The 22,763-nt window shown below is 35.5% G+C and overlaps 1 protein-coding gene across 1 annotated transcript in view; it reads right to left on the bottom strand.

Moving 5' to 3' along the window:
- Window positions 1-7,111: 7,111 nt before the first annotated feature.
- The window catches only part of LOC114000854 (regulating synaptic membrane exocytosis protein 1), a gene marked incomplete at its 3' end in the record, with an annotated part of 250,151 nt that continues 234,499 nt past the window's right edge, over window positions 7,112-22,763 (bottom strand). The window contains exons 26-29 of the mRNA XM_039384637.1: window positions 22,558-22,740; window positions 21,086-21,198; window positions 15,609-15,638; window positions 7,112-7,224 (exon numbers count right to left, since the gene is read on the bottom strand). Of these exons, the coding sequence (XP_039240571.1) occupies window positions 7,112-7,224; window positions 15,609-15,638; window positions 21,086-21,198; window positions 22,558-22,740 (439 nt within the window). The remainder of the gene's footprint in view (window positions 7,225-15,608; window positions 15,639-21,085; window positions 21,199-22,557; window positions 22,741-22,763) is intronic.

Here is a 22,763-nt window from a genome sequence, read left to right as displayed (position 1 = left end):
AAACTATTAACATGGAGGAGAACTAGGCAGTTTTTGACATGACACTCTAGGGAGTTCATTTTCCAGATCTGTGCTCTGTAAAATCGCAAGACATAAAAGTTTATTTATGAATCATACACAAATCTGTGACAGTCTGTGAATATCCAAATTCCAACTAGGTACTGGGTTGCAGGCTGAGTCAGTCAGGAAATGCCATGACTTAACTTTAAAACTCTGGCAAACATAAGCCTGAGTTTGTACAAATGAATGTATCAGGTCTCCTGTCCTCAAATTAGGTTTATCTTCTCCTGCTCCAGTGCCTTTCAGCAACTATTTTTGAGGTCTCCACAGCACACTTGGAAACCTCTTGGTAAAATATTGAAGATAAAATGAGGAAGTTAATAGGAGTAGAGAAAGGGAAGGAATAAAGATGATTTTAAGCACCAACTGTAAATATAGAAATCTGCAGAAGAAATAGAGATTATACAAATTAACTATCTCGGTGTGTTTTTCAGGTGTGTATTAGCACACTCTTTAGCAAAAACTTTTAGCAGTACCCTATGAGGGCCTTGCACTGGCTGACTGAATAAAAACAACTGCAGGAGATAAAGCTCTGGTTTACTAAAGGTAAATTTTCAGCTTCAAATACTAAATGGAACTCTGCAGATGATTTCAGAATAACTTGGAGCATGATAACTTTGAGCTCAAATAACTTGTCTAACAGGCATTGACATGGAAGCAGATACAGCAGAACTCTGATTTAATAAAGTGGGTAACAGAGGACACAAGAACTTCTATATTCAAAAATATTTTTAACTACAGCAAGAATTTATCAGGAGGTTTTCTTTCCAAGTGACTTGGTGTGATTTATCTGAGTATAAATGACCAATGGGATTAAGGTGAGACTATGCCGACATGTTTATTCAGATCAGCTTTTGGAAGCAGCTTGTAGAGTCTGTTAAACAATTTTGTTGCTTGTTGTCTTTCAGATTGCAAAATAACCTCTCCAAAATGGACACAAAGTATACTAATTCTTACCAGGTCTATCTCATAATAAGTTGTCATCTTTTTCTTATAAAGTCCAAGAGAAAATTCAAAGCAAGAATAAAAGCTATGAAAACTTTTTATTTAAGCTAATCATAAACCTTCAGAGGCTGGAAATCTGAATGGTTAACTGTTTCCAGTTTAAGTTAAACTGCCCCACTCCAGAGACAGCTTTGATGTTTTATGAAGAATACCTAAAAAATTCTTAAAGAATCCTTCAAGTTACTCCAAAAATGAGACATCTAAAAATATGAAAAACATCTGAACAAATAGAAAGATCTGGCTTTCCATTGAGCTAAACAGAATTGCAATCCGCAAAAGAAATCATCATCCCATTAAGTAATAAAATATATGTTGACTTCAGTGAAATAGATATTTTACCCACCCTTTATATTTAAATTATATCTAGAAATTGTTCCTCTGTAGGTCAGGTTTTAAAAACTGGGTTTTTTTAAATATAACCACGCAATCTCTCTCAAACGCATGGGGTTTATGCATGGTAAGAGACTGTCTCAGAAATACTTCAATGTTTTATTTGTATTTGCTGAAGACAAAGTGACTTCTCCCCTCTACCTTTGTAATGCTCAGTTGCTTTTCTTCCTCACCAAAAAGTCCATATTCTCTTTGTGCCTCTGAGTTTGAATCTGCAATGGTAGAAGACTCATGTGGTCCCTGAGCAACCATGACGTGCTGCTGGAGAAGGCTGACTCTCCCATCAAGGGAACCATCAAGTCCAGATGCAGCGACTTCCTCTGTCCTGCTAGAAGCCTGTCTTTTTTCTAAGTACTGAGGGAGGTGTAGGCTACTGGCCTTTGTCCCAAACCACACCTGAATCTGGCTGTTTGTTTAGCACTCAACTTATGATTCAACAGCAAAATAACAAAGTTGAACTCAGTGCACTATGTCAGGACTTCAGTCAGGAAGAAGACTCTCTGTTTGCGCTGAATTTGCTCCACCTTTCATGGGCTGGGAAAGATGGGGAGGAGGGAGAGAGAGAAAGCATCAAGCACAGTCATGCAGCTTAGTGGTTAGGACACTAAGAGGAAAATTAGAGGTCCCAGTTTGTGTGTTAGCTGCTGTTTAGCAATTAAGCCTCATGAATGACTATTCAGTATCAATATGAAACCATTTACTGTAAGTGAGGGCTATATAGATATCATCACCCTGTCTGGCTCCCTATAGTCCAGCAGTCTGTAAAAAATGGAATTGTTTTGTAGCTATCAGACTGGCTTAAAAGACAGTTTTTCATGTGTTGGTAAGAGAGTTTTGTGGTGAGATAGGAGACAAAGAAAAAACTGAATCCATGTCTTCTACTTGCCTTTGTATTGCAATCATACAGCTAGTGGAGAAAACATGGAACATCCCTTCCTAAATGAGATTTTCGTGGCATAACTGAGCTTTTCCTACCCCTTTATACTGCATATGAGGGCTGTAATTCCCTCAGAAACTGAAAACCTTTCCCTTCACAGAAATAGAGATTAGGACAAAAAGTGGCGATGATGAATGTTAACGCAGAGTGCTACAATGTTTACATTTTGCTACTACTTCTTTGGGATTTACCTCTCCCTTCCCATAGCTGCTGCTTCTAATCAATTCACCAACTTCTACAGGGGGCATACACTTTTCCTACTGATTTCCTACCCACCCCTCATACAGTCTGATAATCAGTCATCTCAGCTAACAGATGAATGAAATTAAAGCAATTTTGAAGTTAATACTTTTTCCCTTAAAATATAAAGAGAAGTAAATAGTACTCTTCCACAAAGCAGTGATCTCTAAAATGAGAATATTTTACTGTTGCAATACACCTGAACTTATCATTCAGAAAAAAATATCATGGGCTAAGACCCTCTTATTTGGTATCTGCAGTGAAGTAATGCGTTCAGGTTTCCACCTGGGCTCAAAAGTAATATGATACAGTTCTACTGCAAAGCAGAAAACTGCTGCTCTTTATAGCTTTCTATTTGCAATACATTTCCCTGACATGTTATATTTAAATACTATATAATTTTTAAGCTTCAAAATAAAATATATGTTCCATGTAAGCACTTCTCCTTCAACTCTCGTTCTTAAAGCTTATGAAATATTTCTGTTCCAAGGTGCATTATTTATCACATTAGGAGAGTTTCTGAAGTTTGCAGTAACTTTGATAGCAATTACTAAAGATTAGGTCTGGGTTTTTAAACATTAGTAGCAGCTAGTTTCAAATGCCCAAACTATCTGCACTCTCTTGTGTCTGCATTACAAAGACAGTAGTCTATAAACAGCTGAATTTCAGTTCTTCCATTCACTTTACCACCTGTGGAGCTGTTGCTTCTTCTACAGCATCAAAAAGGAGAAAAAGAGGTATGATGAACTGCAGATGTGTTAGCATCAATGGGAAGAACATAGACATAAACCAAAAGAGGGCACTTCACAAATACTTTTACAGCTCCTTAACAACTAACAATGTTTGCAATTTTATTGATTATAAGGCACATTTTGGAAGTAATTTAATAGTCCATTATAATTAAATTATCTTCCATATTAATAAGTATTTATATTTCTACATTTATCTCCCAAAACAATGAAGAATGCAACAGTTCACAGCTTTGAAAATTGAAGGAGTGTGCCCTCCTTTGACTACAAAAAAAGCCCCAGATAACTAACCTCTACAAACGTATACCTCATTATGTGCTTAAAATGAGGGAATTAAATGAGAAAATTAAATGGGCACTAAAATGAGGACATTAACATGAGGAAAGAGAAAACCAGACCAGATACATTAAGGCCTAGATTCAGCCAGAGGCTCATGCAACTCTTGAGATCACAGCTATCTTTTGAGGTACCTTACTCTAACAAGGAATTTTGTCAGAAAACACTGACTCATACAAACGACCTTGAGTTTTATTACCACTCACATAGGGTTCCTCTGAATGCTGCCAGGAATCACAGCCCAGCAGTCAGCACCTTGGTATGTTCAGGACTCATCACTGACTCAAACAGCATCTGTCTTAGGAGCAGCTCACGTCATGCTCAAGAGCCCACTAAGCATCAGTGATTCTAAATAACTATTCTTATAATTGTATCCAACTAAACTACTATGAACACTACTCAGCTTCCTAACAGGGAACAGTAAATATGGGCAAGTCAAACTATGAGGAAACTCCAGTGAAGCCCATCAGTTGAATGAATGGACCCCACTGAATTTTGTGAAATCCAACCAGCACAGGAGTAAATCCACAGAGTGCCAGAAGACATATACAGATATTGAGAGCAGACATTTACCTATTCAAAATCCATTAATGAATGTTTAAACACAACTTCCGTGGTGTATGCTTGGAAAACTATTGTTTGCTTACTGAGACTAGAAGACTGAGAAACTGAGTGGGAAAAATTACAAAAATGGAAGAAATGCACCAGAAATGGACTGGAAATTGCAAAGGCCAGGTTACAATACCTCTGGAAAAAACCTGCTTGTTTAAATACAACAGAAAAGCTAAGGAATTATTTTGTATATGCATAATTAACTATTGCAAATGTCATCCAGTCCATACTGAGGGAAAATTTTTGAGAGGTTTAGAGAATTTTATATGTAAATAAAACAAACATATTTGCAAATGCTAAAATAGTGGAAGAATCAAATCCATGCGAGCTGATTGCTCTGAAACAGAGAAGGGAATATTTTATCAATTTGCAGCTCAGCATAATTTCTCTAATGAATATATTTATTTTCTGAAGCAATGGGCAAACACTGATACTTGGGAAAGAAAGAAGTGTTTCTGTTAAAAAGGGACAAACTCTGCTTTCAATGGCCATTTCTTTACTAGTCAGTTAATATTTATTTTTCCCTATACCACTTAAGTTTTGTGTTTGTTTTTTTTTTATTTAAAGTAACTCTTCTTCTGCAGCTTTCAAAGACTTTTCACAGATTTTGGCAGCAGAAACTAGATATAGTCTTCAGTTCTTAGAAGTCTCAGTCATCAGCATTACCGCACCACCTTACTACCTTTTCATTAGAGCTGTCTAACTCTTCATCTGTTTGGGTTATTTTCTTGACTCTTTCAGCATTTTCTCAGGGTAAAGACAGTAGCATAAGGTTTGCTTTGGTAACATTTTTAAAAGAATGACTATCACCATAGTGATATGAAGCAAATAGCTACATCACTGAATATCATAAAGAGTGTTCGAATGGGCTAATATAATTTCTTCTCAGGACTTGAAATTCATTCTAGTTTGGACCATTCTCTCTAGGACTGAAGCATTATCATGTAGAAAATACATGAAAAGTTAAAGATTTAAACTCCAGGGCAACTAATTTATTCTCCTTAGTACTGTTTTAGCATTAAAAAGAGTACATGCCTGTCAGAACATCAGGTGCTCCAAAAATATTTTTCTTATAACAACTCACAGAGAATTTGCTTCCTCAAAGTTGTCCTCATACTCTTGGAAAAAAATTCTGAATAAAAGAATTTTCAGTGTTCTTTTTATTTAGTACTAATCCCACTTTTAATTTTGATTTAACTTCCACACGCACTTAAAAACAAAAGAAGATACTAGAAAACTCAAGATTCTAAAGGATAAGAGAAAACTGTAACATTGAAGGTTGATGTTTTCCAACAAGTATTTAACCATACATTGGATCTACACTAACCAATTAAGAAAAACATACCAGGGAGCAAAAATTATGCTTATGATAAGTATTATAGACTTGGGATTAAAAAATCTGTTTCATAATGTAAAATACACAAATTTCAATCAATGTGTAAACCCATACAATCCAAATGAGAAAACTGGCCTTTGACTCTAAAACATCTCTGGTCAAATCCTGGTAAAAGTCCTCAGATTACATATTACCTTTCTCTCCAGCAAACTTTTATCAACCCCAGTTTTACTGTTTTTTCTAACATGTTTATTGGTTGGGAAGTACTGCAGAGACAGCGCATCTCACCTTTTTGCCCTGAGTGGACTTCTTCTGAAGGTAACGCCAAACCATCAAATGAGCTGTTCTAATTATACAAATTCTTGCTTCTGATAAAGGATCTCACTGGAAGTTTCCATCCCAAATATTGAGGTATTTTAATAGCACTCATACCCCACAATTTGGCAATTGAGGACCTAAAGCCTTGTTTCTCTTGTTTCTCTTCCTTTTGAGGAAGTTTTGTGTTCACAATGAGGTGGTGTCAAAACAGAAACATTTGTACTAAAGTTGTCTGCATATTTAACTGCAGTAAGTTTTTGAACCAAACTTTGAAATTTGTTACATATTACAAGTTAGATGCCCAATTTCCTATTTAACAATTCCAAAATAAATTTCTGATTTTGTTTCAGCTGAGTACCTCACTTATCCATTATTTTAACCTGTGCCTCCAGCAGCATCCAGCTCCTTACAGTTTGATTCCTAAGCGGCAGAGCAGATGTGCAAGACATTTACAGCAACTTGCTTAGAAGCCTATACAGTTTAAATTTACAAGGTTATAGAATAATCATTTTAGCATTATCAAGAAAAAAAATCCTTTATATAACATCACTAACATAATTTTAAGTATACTTCATTATCACAAAAAAATCTTTACGCTTTTATTACAAAAGGAGATCAAATTAATCAGTATGTGTTTCAAGAAAGAAAATACTTTATCTATGATATTATTAGGATGCAAAAAATTATAGAAATATGAGAACAGCTGCATGGGATTGGATCTAATTCTGCCTAGCTCTCTACACATCAGATATCAGCAAGGGCCTAGAGTAGGGCCAACATACCATGATAATTTCGTGGCCTACTTTTCCAGCCTCAAGGGATTTGCAGGCCAGGGCCTTCCTAAACTAGAGGTGATATGGTTTTGTTTAACAGCTATTGAAGGATCTTTCTTCCTTGAATTAAGTTTGAAGTGTTTTGTTATCTACAGGTTCCTTTTAGGTGACATCAAGGACTAAGTTTAATGTACATCAGAGGGGGGCAAAAATGATGTTAAAAAGCTATTACTTGAAGACATTTCTGCCAGGCTTTAAAACACAGTGTTCTTGAAGGTTATATAATATTTTAAATAAACAGGTTTATGCCCTCAATTTTCAGGCCAAAGTATCATTCCATTACTACTGACTTTACCTTGGTATATTGCTCACGCTCATGTTCTTGGCTAGAACCAGACCCTGATGTCTGATTATAACGGTGCACTTTCATTTTCATCTGTCTCGTTCGCTCTTCCACTACTAAGCTTGCTGCAAAAACACACAATGAAGATCAATTAAAAATAGTGAAAAATTTTTGGAAAAGAACAAATGGTTTAGCAACAATTTTAGCTTATTTCCTTTTCCACGAAACAAAGAAATGTACAAACATGTAGAACAAGCAGGGTGTAAGCACAGAACAAGGGAACACTAATGTCAAGAAATCAACCATTTCCATTGCGAGAGTCTTTACCTGAAAATGGGCAGACATCCCAATTCCTACACATAATCAAGCTGGTGCAACAAATATGAAAAGAGTGAAAGAATTTAGCTGATAGGCTGAATTATAAACCTGTTAAATATTCTGGATGTAGGGGACATAAATCCATGATCATCTAACAATGTATTTGCTTAAATGTATAAAATATTACAATGGCATTCCAAGCACTAATCCATGGAACAGGTATTAAAATTTATTTTTAAAGTAATTAACTCCTACTACTATCTTGAAACATAACTGCTTGCCATAGCTACAGACTATTTGAGAGGAATAATATCTTCATTCAACCAGTCATATAAAAAAAACAGTATTTTTGTAGCTTTTTTTTTTTAAACAAAAAGTCCTTTAAAATCACTACTTTGCTTTCAAAGGTTCACCTTTATTTCAAATAATTTATTTTTTCTTGTGTTTTAAATTTTCCTATAGCAGTGTTTTATTAAAAACAGAAGTCTTATCTTAAGCTTTCAAGAAGCTGGGGGGCTATAAAGAGCATCTTCTTCAATTTGAACAAGTTAATTAATTAACTCAATTAATTAATTAATTGTCAATTAATATTGACTGTGCCTGCCACAGGTAGATGACCTTGCACTAACAGAGAGAGTAGTGCAAAAGCCTCTGGGCTAAGGATTCCTTAAAATAAGTTAACCTTTGTGATAGTGAATAAATTTCAGAGGGGACTATGTATTCTTAAATTTGGAACACTGTAAATGCAAAGCAATACTGGAACTACAATACCATGAGAACTGGCTCTTTTTAACAGTTCTAGAACTAGACCCGAATATTCATCAGTAACTAAATCACAGGAGTACTCACTATGTTCATTGTGGTTTAACAGTTTTTAAGCTGGCATTTGTGGTCACATTTTTATTTGGGAAAACCTCCACAAAATCTTCTGCTTTTGGGTCAATCACAGATTTATATTACTCTCTCCAAAACAACTACTTTTGAAAGTCAAACAGCCCACCCCAGACCAATGATGGGAGAGAGACAGCAATTTAAAAACTGCATGGAATCAACTTGCAATCACAAAATGCAGAGAATTTTAAAATAGTGGAAAATAAGTACTGTGTCACATTTGTTAAAGATCTGTATTTGGAATTAAGAGGTACTGAACTTCTCATATGTGGCTTTTATGCTGTTAGTTAACTGTGGCATTCTTTACACACTTATTTTTTTGTTTGTGCTTTGCAAGCACAAAGATACAAGGGCAAAAAAAAAGCAGTCAGCTCAGGATTGGATATTTTAAACTGTACGTCACTGCCCAAATCATGATTGTGTGCACATTTACCATCTGTAAATGTGCAAATAACAGAATATCTATGTGCTGGTTCGGTATGAAAGAATATACAGAGACATCATTGTGAAAAGTATGTTGCTTTCACGTCCTCCTTCCACATTTCTTATTTAAAAATAGGAAAATTAAATACATCAATTTACATTAAAATTCTGCTACAACTGCAAATTTAAGGCATGGAATAAAGTTATCATAATCCTCAATCTCCCACACGCAGAGTTTAATCTATCAAATTCTGCACATGCAGAATGTCACACTGGGCCCAGCAATTATTCCAGATGACTAATTATGTCAGTAAATGTGTACCTTAATTGCAATGAGTCCAGTTCCACCATCAGATATGCAGGCACAGCTCCAATTACTTCAATGGAAGTTGCATGGAGGTATCTGAAGGCAAAATTGAGCACTTTAGGTGAAATTTTTAAAGATGGCCTCGTATTTTAAGGACAGATATGAAAGGATTAAGATATATCAATTAGGGAGTGGAGTAAAAAATTTGATATCTTAATCCTGTCATACGTGCATGAAATAGACTGAGGATATGAAATCAGAGGGAAAAATGAGACCCCTTTAAAAATTTAGCCCTATTTGTGTATGGTGCACAGATCAGAGTTACTCTAAAAAAATCACTCTTTCATTGTGTGAATTTTAGGTGCTTTACCCTGTCAACTGTATGTTATACTAAAGAATGTGTATGATATAATGTTAGTCTGTATTAGTTATGATGCCTGAGAAAGAATATTCTATTATGTGATGAAATGCTGTTTCAGATATTATTAATGAAGTCAAAATTGGGTAAATCAACTTTAATTCTGTAATTCTTGATTTTTGTTATGTTTAAATCCTCAATCTTAACACATTTATGTTCTGGTTTTCATTGTTAGATATCATTATATAAAATAACATGAGAACAATTAATGGGGACTGTGAAGTAAATCTAAATTCTCTAATGGAGAAATTTGGGGTTGTGCATGGAGTAAAATGGAATTTAGCACCAATTGGCTGTTAATTTATTTCTAAGCATGCAATTATATGAAGCATTAAGTCTGCTCTAGAAAATACAGCTGTGTTCTTTTTAGCTTTGTTTACCAAGTACATCTGAGCATATGTTGTAGTTCAGTTCTGTGATGGAAAATTTCATCTGCCTGACAAGTAGCCCAGTATAACCTTTACATGTTAATCACAAGAAGCAGAAAAAAATCTAACACGGTAGCAAAAGCACAATAGGAAAACTGTAACAACCATAGGTAACAACACCATATGATCACATTACTTTCTTGGAACACAGCTGGTTACCACAGGTAACAAAAACTTGACACAAAAAATACTTCAAGAACTTAGCCTGCCTCTTAGAAAAATAGGGTATACTTTCTTTTAGGGCATCAGTATTTACAGAGTGCTTTTCCTAGAGGTCTTTAGAGGTAAGACTACACGTTAACTTACAGATCAAAGCACTGTAATCCTAAAACCTTTAAATTGTACAGTGGCCATAGAAATTACAAACATGGAGATTTACCATAAGGGTCTCAAATTAATGGTGTAACTACAACTACTACAGTTTCGTCACATCTTACTCTCTGGTGTCAGAAGTTATGCTGCAAAGAGCTATAACTCTGACCTTTTCAAGAGCTGATGATTCAGATGTGAGATCGATCAGTATAAGAAGTAATTGAAAAAACAGTACTCATTGATCAGACCACTTAAATAAGGGGTCAGAGTTTATAGCCAAAGATTTTACTACTATTAAATCATGCGAAGTTTGCAAGACAATAATGTACATAAAGAATCAAGCCATGCAGGAGAGAAAAGACAGACATAGGAATGGAATCAACATGTTGTATTTGAATTCCATTAATCTATTTATAAACCAGTCTGACTCCTGTAATCCCAGGTGTACTGGGTCTGACTGCGATGGAGGCAATTTGCTTCACAGCTGCCTGCGTAGTGCCAAGGTTTAGAGTTGCGACTAAGTGTTGATAACACACTGATGTTTCAGCAATTCCTGGGCAGGGCTTGCATAGCACCAAGGCCTACTCTATTTCTCATGCTGCAACCCACCATACCGTCCAGGCTCCCCACAGCCCCAAGTAGGCTGTGAGAGGAGACAGGTGGGACAGCTGACCCTAATTGACCAAAGGGACGTTCCATGTCATACAGCGTCATCATCAGCAAGAAAACTGGGGGTAATATAAAATACGCAAGTCCATAACACACTACTTAAAAGAAGTAGGGAATAAACTAAAGAAAATAGCTACAGATCTCATTTTCAGCCTACTATCTACCCTCAGAGAAAATTAGGACTAGCTAACAGTTGTTTTTTCTTAAAGGAGAGAGACACTTAATCTTTCTAACACTTTATCTGTTTACTAAGACTTTATGTACTAGTAATATTCCTTTTAATATGTGAGCACTATGGTAAGATTTATAGTTACATCTGAAGGTATTAACTAGTTGACAGCCCTCATTTTTATTCCTATCCTCAGAAAACTAGTATGGGCATGTTTCAACCCCTGTCTGCTGTTTAACTGATAGAGAAGTTAGACCTGGCTAGAATCCTAACTGTTCAGAATACATGCCACCTTTTCAATTATGTACAAAATAACACAACAGTAATACTACAAAAACAATATACTATACTGATGTATTAAATGTAGTAGGGCAGATAACATTTTTCTTTTTTTTTTAATAAAACTATTGTAGACAGAAGGTATCATATGGCACATTTCTGTTATCCACAGAATGTGAATCTAACCATTCAAGAAATGTGATTTTAAAAGAAATTAAATTTGCATTGGCATCAACAACAGACCAATTCCATGAAAATTAGTGAGAGCTAAAAAGCAGCACTAACAACAGCGACCAGCACAAAAGAAACTGAAGTATTTTTAAGGCCTAAACTTCTCTATTTAAGGTTTGAAAGGGGGTCTAAACTTTAAGAAATTACAAAACTTCGTAAATGTCATGATGCTATAAACAACCATCCATTAAGCTGATAGCATAATGTATGAAAACTATGTGGGATCATTTAAATAAGGATTGTACACAGGCAGGAATACTGAACTAGCAAGCAACAGCAAAAATCCTATACCTGCCTTTCTAGCTCTTGTTTTTAATTCCTGAGCTTTAACTGTTTAGGTATCCACCTCTTTCATATTACAACAATCATCAAAGAGACTCTACATTCTGCAGACTTTGGAAAACAGTGACTCTTGTCAATAAATAACATGTAAAAAGAACTCGCTCATACACTTGACAAAAAAGGTTGGTAAAGTCAGATAAGTATTAACACATACGTTTAAAAAGTCAGGTGATTAAGCATAGGAACAGTTTTCCATCACTTGCAGTATTAAGTGAAAGTGTCTAAAAGGACACTCTTGCTCAAACCCAAGCATGGGCTTAACGCCAGAATGACTGGTGACACTATCTGGTCTGTGATTAAAACTGATAATCATACTTGTCTTTTCTAGACTACAGAAAACCTATTGATGCCTCAGCACTGGCTGTACCATTTTCTGTAATGGTAGAGTCTACAACAAATACAGAATTTTCTCTTGAGCCACTCCTTGTTTCTGCTGAAGATGATCAAGACAGAAAGAGGAGCTGTAGGCAAACAGCACAACTCGGGAAACCTCCAAGTCTTAACTGCACTATTAAATGTTTGAGTAAGCTACATAACAAGAAGAAATTTGCATCAAGATTTCAGATAGCTGTAACTCTTTCCAGAACATATCACACATCCTTTATGATGCAAACTTCAAAGGAAAAAGTTTAGAAGTGTAAAATGACAGAAAGAGTGCTTGGATAAGGAAGCTACTGAGAAGTAAGTTAAAGTGAAAATTTATCTCATAAAGACTATTTCATAGTAACAGTGTTTCTGGGGCAAAACCAGCATGTTCTAGCAGGGAAACAGAGAATTGCACTTATCCCAGAAGCCAACAGAGGTCTGACCTATTCTTTAGTTTCAGTCTTCATAATCCATAAAAAAGCTGAACAGTGACAAACAGCTACAGCCATAATGCAGCCTAGAAGCATGTACACTTAGCCTTTCTACTCAGCAAAAGCCAGGAGCTTCATCTGTCTGTGCTCCTTAGATGCTCTGTGGATGGGAATCAGGGGGAAAAAACTATCTGGTTTGAGGAACTGAGAAGTGGCAGCTGAAGAAGAAACTAGGCAGAACTTATGTCCATAACAAAGGCAGGGGAAAAAAGCCATGGTGTGATTTGGATGGGAGAATCCCCTAGTGTAGAGCTGGCTGTGTGGCATAGAAAAGAGAATTCACACTAGTGTTGGACCAGGATGATCCATTTCAGAAATAATACAGAGTCTTCAGTTTATTTCTGGTCATCCTTCAAGGTGAGTTTTGCAATATGCAGGCACAAAATATCCTTGTGACAGGTTTCACAACTATAAAAATTCAGAGCAAAGTCTACCATGAAATTGAAAAAGCATACAAAATTTTGGAATCATGAGCAGATAAATGTTTTGAAACGTGAGGTTAGTAACACTGAAAAATCAATTTGTTGCTAAGATAAAGAACTTGTTACAGCTTCTTTGCATAAACAACTTTGAAGAGTACTTCATGTCAACGTGCAGATATTAAGGGAGATGGCTCTGAAGCCTGCTCTGCAGCCCTGGTCCCTCTACCTGACTAGAGCTGCTGTGGCTCTTTTAAGCTTGTGCACATGGATTTCCTTTCCATGGGAGCCGATACTGCTCTGGACTTCCTCCCAGTCAGAATTAAGGTATGACCAAAGCACATAGTCAGACTTCCAAGCTGGGAAATGAGCTTGGATCTCCCAGTACACACAGAGGCATGGTGGCCATCTTGAGTTTCAGAACTGACTCCAGAGGGAAGACAAGCCAAAATAAAAACCTGAACTGGCTGATGCAACATTCAGTTCTTCCTCAAACATTTTCAAGGATGATCCACACAGAAGTTTCCATTTAAAATGAAACAACATGAAAACAAACACATATCTCTTAAAATTTGGAAAAAAAAGTAAACCACTGGTTTTGACATCAAACCTAGTCAGCATTTTCATAATCTGCTGAAGACTTTCAACCTTTCCCATTGATAATGTGGGACAGATGCTTGATTGCTTTGTTGCAGGTTTATCTGGTCAGTGTTGTTCACACCTGTAGTATATGCTTTCCCTCATATTTCTGTCTCTTCTCACATAATATCCTGTAATTCCCCCATCCTCATCTCCCATTCACCTACTGTCTATTCTTTTAACCTCTTATCAGAAGTGACACTGGGCTACTAGTGTAAGTCAGCTCAATTTAAGATGTTCATGGTCCCCCAGAACTGCCAGCACTCTGCCTCTTCCCTCTCCTCTTCTTTTGCCCAGCTCTTTTCTGCCTCTGGGTTGCATCTGCAATCCTTGAACCAGAGGAATCTGCATGCAAATATGCCACCACCTTCTATACACGCCCAAATCTTGGGCCAGATCCATCCAAATCTTGTGGAAACAAGTTTTTTTACAAACCTGTTACAGGCAGTCTAGTTTGTCTGCATAAAGTCCATTGTTTTAAACAAAACACCATCCACTGCAGCCCAAATCACAGGACAAGGTTTGTGAACTTGAAAGAGGCATAATCAACAAACAGGTAAGATTGATTTGTACTGTTCTGTTTGAGAAAAATACAAATATTGAAGAAAGCAAAAATGACAGAAATAATTTGTAAAAACAACCACTCTTAGCACTTTCTTACGACATTTCATAGTATACTCCTAAACCTGCAAAAACAACCTCTGATTGCTAATGCCTAAATTAAATATTATTTCTTTTTCATCTTTTTTTTGGCATTATTGTGAAAACATATTCATGTATGCTTGGCATCGGGGTTGGAATGTATAGCTAGTAGAGTAGCTGCTGTATTTTTACCTAAGCATTCACCCTTTCAGAAAGTAAAAAGTAGAAGGAAAGTCCTTGAATCAAGTTCAACTCACAGTTTGGCTTTGACCCACCAAAGCCTGTATTCAGATCAGAATCTCCTAAGATGTGCAGGACTCAGGAATAAAGGTTAGAAAAGGTTAATCTGCATTATTAATGTTTGTGCAGCATAGTATTTTGCTTTTTAAATTAAAAGGTTGGGGTTATTTTTCATTTTTTTTCTCTCCAAACTTCATTTGGATTTTGATATAAATTCTGCTTTCAGCTAAAAGGAAAAAAAAATAGGATATCTCTGCAATGTGGCCTTTAAAGACATGACAGACTACGCTTTGCATTTCATGGGACAGCCTTAGATACCTGTTGTTTGATTCACTGGTATCAGCACAGACATGGAGAATTGACAGGAGGCCAAATTCATAGGAGGTGAGCACCGTATGTCTGCCCCTAGAAACTTGTCCTACATCAGGATTTACTTTCTGAGTGTCATGGGATTGACATGCAAATAGAACATAGCTCAGAATCTCTCTACATACAAAGGATAGTTTCTGTCATTGTCACCTCCAACTGTTCCTAGATGCACATCTATGAAACATTCTTCACAGATATCAAGGGCCATGGCTGCATCATTAGAAGCAGACACTGTGCACAAGAACAGTTGAGGAAAAATCTTAATTCTTTGTGTGAACTTTACCTCAATCAAGTACCTTCTGAGCCATGTAAAATATCATAACTACTCCTGTTAAATCCAGTATATTGCATTTCAATAGGAACATGAAAAATCACAAGAGAAACCATTTTCAGATTTTAACCAGGGGCATCAGATAGCATAGAGATATTTGAGAAAGAACTTTTTCACATGCCAAACACTGTTAACTAAATATTACAAACTGACGTGGCATATATTGAGGGAAAAGCCAGTATCAACAGTCGCCAAACATTTGTAAAAAATTACATAAATATTTACCTTTTGTGGGAGAGTTAAAAGTCTCTTGCTCTTCAATGAATTAAATGCACGGAATGATGGAAACAGAAAAAGAAATCAGCAAATTTAAAGTTAGATAACAAAATGTGTTACATGTGACAATGGCATGTACAGTAGGCAGTACTCCAGCATATGTAAAAGTAATGTAGAAAATTAAAATGATAAACCATGACAAATAATAAAGCCTATGACTTTTTCTTTAAAATTAAGAGGAACAATGAAGTTACAGAGAACCAGATTGTGGAGTCTTTAAGTATTCTGCTAGAGCAGTACCATCATACCCAAATTTAAGAATGACATAAAAATCTTAAAATTGCTTTAAGTATCATTGTCCCTGAACTACACAGTACTATTTTCAATTCTGAAGCCTTTTCTGCAATAATGAGTGTTACAAATTTATTTTCTATTAATTGAAATCTATAATGCTCAATAACCACTGGACTACTGAAAATCAGTTTTTCAGGCAAATATACAAGATTATGAGGCTTGTACTTATTTGCAAGAGTTAGCAATGCTAAAAAGAATGCTCTCCAATGTGAGTAAAGATTCCACAAGCTGCCTCAAAATATGAAGTGCCACCTATTAATTTAAAAATAAAACCAGATATATGAAGACAAAACAAACAACACTGAAAGTCTGAAATCTAAAACTGAGGTGACTTTTTCTTTTTCTTATATTGATAGATCAGAAAAAAGATTTTAACTGAAAGGGTTTGATCTTTTACCTTTACCCCAATCATACTCTCACTGCAACGACATTTCAATGATCAAGTACATATAAACGGAACAGTTTTCACTAGCAACTCATTTTTTGGGGTTTTTTTAGGATCTTAAGTTGGTTAAATATAAAAAGATACTTGCAACTCAATGTACTATTTGACAACATACTGATTTTCTGTACAAAGTTATGATTCTTATTCATTAAAAAGGAAATACAGGGCATCAAAACACTTAATACCTCTGAGATGTGACTACCATTGTATATATATTACACATATGAACTTTATACGTGCAATCCCCGTTCAGCACCAGCAGAATGTTCATGTAGTTTTTCCTCATGTAACAACAGTAGCACACATGCACACATGCACTTGACCCTGTATACAAGCTATGTACAAAGCTTGTGCAGCCTTTTCCAACATAAGCCAAGATACAGCAATACCTAATGCTGGACGCACTTCTGCTTTTCTCAGTGTCACTCCATAAGGCCTATTGCCACTGGAAACACACACAAACACCCTACTTCAGTTATGTTTGCAGGTGTTCTTTACGTTTAAAAAGACTATTAATTATCACAAGCCTTACTCTCATTATAGGACTTCTGAAATAGGAAACTACATTGTTGAAGCTATGAAAAAGAAACCATGCTGTGAAGACCCAAATAGAAGCAGATAGAGGGAGAAAGACCTGTTTTGCAAGAATTAGCCTTGAAAGACTGTTTCTATACTACAATCATTGTATTTATATTGTTGGTCCATAAATTTCAATAGTAAACAGTATTTTTTTGTTATTTACTTGCTAGATTTCCTACTATAATTCCTACTATTATCTACTACAGGTAAAAAGAAGTGAAGGAAGAAGTTCCAGATCTTCAGGGTGTATTAATTTTCTTGATCAATACAATGATTAACCATTATACAAAAGTGCAGAGACCCACCCTCAAATCTATTCAAGCAAGAATTCCTATGATGTTTGATAGCTGCAATGACAGAGGACAGACTGAGTAAAGATCACAGAGGTGTGCTTTATAAAGAAGTATCATTTAAACACAACGCAACTACATCACAAAGTTGTTTTAGAAACAGCTGAAAAACAAAGTCAACCCAGAATCCCCACCCCCTTAACAATTTGCACAGTTCCACTCAAACATGATGCAAATAAAAAAAAACAGTGAAGCAAATCTCTTACAGCTCAGCACAGAATGACATATTGAGAACACACCATTGTCCTTACCACAGCTTAGAATTTCACTGCTTTAGTCACTGAGCCAAAACATCTTCATAGCATTAGGTCCTTTTATAAAATTATCAGTTAACACAAAAAAAATCAAAACCGCTTCTTCAGTAACATAAGATAGGGTAATGACTATTAAATTGTGATGTCTTGAAAACACACACAGACTCATCTATACATGACTAACTTCCAACATTAAAGCATCTCAAGTCTTTTAGATGTGATAACATCCCAATGTGTCTCGGACTCTAAGAAATACTGTTGACAGGGTTGTAAAGGAAAGAAATACAACTATGACTTCCTTGAATACTACTGTAAGTAAAATAAAAATCATATTGCCTAAAAATTACAAAAGCCTACAATCTTAACTGCAACCACTTTAAAATGTCTGCGCGCGCTGGAGTTGGTAAAAATATTTAGTTGGAATTCTCTCAAATGAAAATAATTATGCACCTCCTCTATTCCAAAGCTACACAAAGCTGCTCTCCCTTTTAAAACATAATACCAAGAAGCCTTTTCTTTTTTTGCCAGTGCTGGTTTGAGGTTTTAGTCCTTAAACTGGATTTTTCTCTACATTTTTTTCTCTGTTCCTGATCAGCAGTACCAACTCTATTTCTGTAATGGCATAGGGAGCACTACTTTCGTCTTCTCTGTACCAACTACTTCTGTGATTTTTATTTTAAATAAAGTACCTTGTAAAACTATCTTATGTTCTCATAAGTTGAAATTTTATGATTTTCAAGCTGCCAGCCAGAGTAGTAACTAAGACAACAACATCTGGTAGAGACAAGGAAACAACCTTTTTTTAGTTCTAAATTTGACAACAAAATGGAATGTCTGAGATGCAATGTCAGTCCTTAAAGAGGCCTTATTAGCATGAATATGATCATTTGACATGATAGGTAAAGATCAAGAGTCAAAATATCACTCTGTTTCTCCAGATGAAAACCGCTACCAGTCTCTTGCTCCTTCATTAACTCTCATTTATTCCATAATGAGAGCTTTAAAGAGTAATAAAATTACTTTCCTGGATTCTTCTATGTCTCCTGAATATGCAAAGAGCAAATAAGGAGACCATCCTTGATATACAGACACATAATCTTTTTACAGCAATCACTGTGACTTGTATAACAGACTTAGATTCATAGATGTATCTATTTAGATGTATATTCAACCCTCACCGAACAACAGGATTTGTATAGAGTGTAAAGAAGTACTTTACTATAAAAATGATACTTTATAGAATATCATACAGGTTTTCCTGGAAATGCAGGATGTCAATACTGACCATCAAAATGTAGTTTCATTTGTAAATGAAGAAAACACATTTTGAAATATTTCCTATGACATTTGTATATAGCACTACATTTTGACATCATCTCTATCTATGGTGACTGTGAATTTAAACCAATAAAGACACAATGCAGTTTCAAGTACAGTTAATGTAAATCTTTTACAGAACTCAGAATGCTTTGGATTCAGTCCTATATTAAGGTCAGATCACTTCTAGTCACTACATTTGACACTGATATTCATTTGACAGGGATTAAAGAGATGAAACTAATATTAAAATTTGAGCAAATACTGTGGTCTCAATGCCTCACTGAATTTAATTTCTTACAGTAGTACAAAGTTAGACATACTAGCATATTTAGTTCAGCAGATACTAACAAAACTATTTAGAAACCTTTTATAAAACTTATTCAATTTACTACTTCTCTGCAAATACATTCTGAGCCTGAACAGAGTATTAAATGTGGGTAAAATCAGAAAACCTCCCTTTCAGAAGCACAAGTCAGTCACTTAGACAAAATCAAAGTACTGTGTAGAGAAGGAAATCTCTTTAACCTTTAAATCCATGTGTTGTATTACAGCCATATGACACCAGTGGTATGATATATAACAACAAAGCAAACAATATGACGCATCCTACTCGTGTATTTTATGTATAAGACACAAGCTTATCAACCACAAGTGTAAGCAAAAGTTCACTGAAACGGCATTACTTTACAGGTGTTCACAGTATCAACAACTTTCTAAACTCAGAGAAGCTTTAGTCTTCCGCTCAACTTTCTTTTTTTCTTTCCTCTTCTGTACACATCCCACCTCTACTCAGTTTCACGTTAAGTTCTACATGTATTTCCAATGCCTTCAACAAAACAAGAAACTCGTATTTTACTCTCACACATCAGCTATCAAGAACAGCACAAAGATGATATATGAGTATCCAAATAAAAGCCAACTTAAAATTAACTTAAGAGCTGATTCATCATTATATATTGCACCAAGTTCTGAAATTGAAGAAGAAACATGAAAATTGAAATTCATTACTTATTACATTTCCCTAAAAAGCACTCAACTTGCTAATACACAGAAATAGAAACTGCAAATGTAGTTTGTAATTAGTTTATAATTCAGACAGTTTTAGATTCACTACAAAAGGACCCGAATGTAAAGTTTAAGGTTATTAAAAGCCACTTATATTAGCATATTTATAATTCAAAATAAATACATTTATAAAACAAGAGTACGTTTTATATGTGCTAATTGAAGGTTTAGTATGTCATCACCATAAAATTAATGCAAACTGATTCTCTGTTAATGCAAGCCATCATACACGAAAACCCCAATGGTAATCTGTCATGATAAGGCCATCATGGTCAGCAACATCATCTATCCAAGAGTGTGATTAATATACAGTTCTGTAAAGCACTACAATATTTCATTAGAAGCATTTCTTTAATTTCCACATAAAAGAAAACCTTGTGGTATGTGGCAACCAAGTAATTGTTTGCAGTCAATGTGAAAACAGGGTTTTTAAAACAGAGAAGAAAACATGAATGTGCAAATATCAGACATTGCGCCACTTCATTTTACCATAATAATTCATACTCTGTATGTTGCTAGAAAAGGAAACAGCGATGTACATATTATTTGATATGAGTATGTAAAACACATCTTCCACAACCATTAGGTCTATATTGTCTTTTTCATAAAAACAGCGGTCTTTGCCTGAGCAGTTTATTCTTAAGCAGGAAAGGGCTCGTGACCTGTACTTTAACATTTCCCATGGTGATTATTTTTACTCTTTACTCACTGAAGTATGAACTCCAGACAAAAAACAGATTTGTGATATTTATTATTAATCTATGTTAATAATGCACAACAATAAATATAAACCACAAAATAAGAAATGAGAAAGACTGTCAAAATGTTGCTGGTTTTTTTAGCTGATAACATATGAGATATGTGTTGGAAACTACTATGACTAATAGAAATTTTAAACATAAAATGGTACTAGAAAATTAAGGCAATTAAACCATATGTACCAATAACCCACCAGTCAAACTCCACTAGATTTCCCAAACTAAAAATATGCTTTCATTCTCTTCTATTGCTTTATTGGTAGAAATATGGCATTGGGCACATAGGTATGCAAGTAGACTTTGAGTAAAGAAAGGTAAGAAATCAAAGAGTTTGAGCTGTCATAAGCTCATTATTTGATACCTTGCTCTATACTGCCACTTCTTACTGGAACTTGCGGTAGCTGTCTTCCCCTACGACTGCTGAAGGATGTGTCTGCAGGAGGAGACTGTGTGGGACTTCCTTGTTGATGTGTTCTGCAAATGAAATTAAGATAAAAGTGAAATCAGTCAAATGAAGAGACTTTTTATACTCTGAATTTTAAACACATATTAAGTTGCAGATACTGAAGATGGGTGTGAAAAAGTCTGCATTTGGTCTATGCCATATGCATATACCCAGGTCTAGATATCTGGTAAACTTATAAGGCATCACATTTAATTTCTCTAACTACCTTTGACTAAGAAGAAATTATTTCCTTTGATGGATTTGGGTTTTTTTAAAATTTATTTGTTTGTGGGGGTTTTTTTGTTGTGTTTTTCTTTTATTTCCTTTTTTTCTTTTTTAGATAAAGTTGAATGAAAAGCACTAGAACTATTTATGATTATGACTCACAATTTATACATTCTTCTGCACTGGTTCAAGGGCAATACAAAATGCCACCTCTGTGTCTCATTAAGTTAGTATTCCCTTTGTGCTGATGCAATAATTGCACAAGGTCACAGAGAACTGGACAGCAAGTATCGATTCCCATAGGATAGCATGTGGTTTTTCTTTGAACTCAAAGGAAAAAAACCTTTAACCTTGGTATTGGGGTGTGTGGGGTGTGTGTGTGAGTGTATCTGTGTGTCATGCAAAGCATGTATTAGAGTTTTAATATTTATACCTAAGTGAATATCCTAAACTTCTTTGTTGAATTCTAACTAGCACTATTTCAGAACAACGTGGCTACTTGATTTCTTACATATAGATGTAGCTTCTGAGTTTAACACATCAAACACCTTCAGAATGCTGGCATTTAAAGTAAGTATGGGCACCTATAATAACTATGGGGAAAAGGTCTAAAAAAGTAAAACAAAGATGCGAAGCAGCAGATCACTGAGGAGAGCTTACTATGAAATGTCCTTGCCAGTTACAGTAATATCAGATTCACTATAGTGGATAAGCACTGTTCATCTACTACACTAGGGTTGCAAGTAGATAATTTATAATTTTAAGTAACACATTTGTGCAAATTCAAAATACTGTTGGCTTTCACCACATAGATCAACTGACTTGTAATATCAGCTTGTAAGATCAGTTAGCTGTGTGAACAGCACATGATTTTCTGCACAGTGTTTAAGAAAAGTATTTTGATAATTTTCAGATGGATACAGAACAAAACACAACAATGGAGGGACAAAACACAGCAAACCTTTTACTTAGCATAACTACTTAAATTCAACAGCAAGAAGTACCATCTGGATGGTGAAGATAGATGGCACAAAGGATATGAAGAGAGGATAATCTATAGTGCCAGAATGAGTGAACGTGCCGAGTATGCTCAGAAAAGTACAACACCACACTGAAACCTGGGAGGCAGAACATGAAGGCTATGCTGTACACATAATAGCAACCTTGTCAGAAGTGGAGAAGGTGGCGCCGACCCTCCGGATGCTAGGTGATGTACAGAGCATAAGGGTTTGATACTAGACTGCTCACTCGACCTTGAGCGAGTGTGATGTTTTCCCCTAATGACTGGCTGTTCAGTTGTTCGTGGGGTTGGAAGTCCCCTTCTAGAAAGACATGGTAGCAGACCCCTAAAACATCAGTGCCAAAAAGA

Source organism: Pipra filicauda, unplaced genomic scaffold (assembly GCF_003945595.2).
Source record: "Pipra filicauda isolate LSUMZ 115617 unplaced genomic scaffold, ASM394559v2 scaffold365_size864120_pilon, whole genome shotgun sequence".
Taxonomy (NCBI): domain Eukaryota; kingdom Metazoa; phylum Chordata; class Aves; order Passeriformes; family Pipridae; genus Pipra; species Pipra filicauda.
Note: the sequence above shows the minus strand (reverse complement) of the source record. Positions and strands in the feature narration are given on the sequence as shown.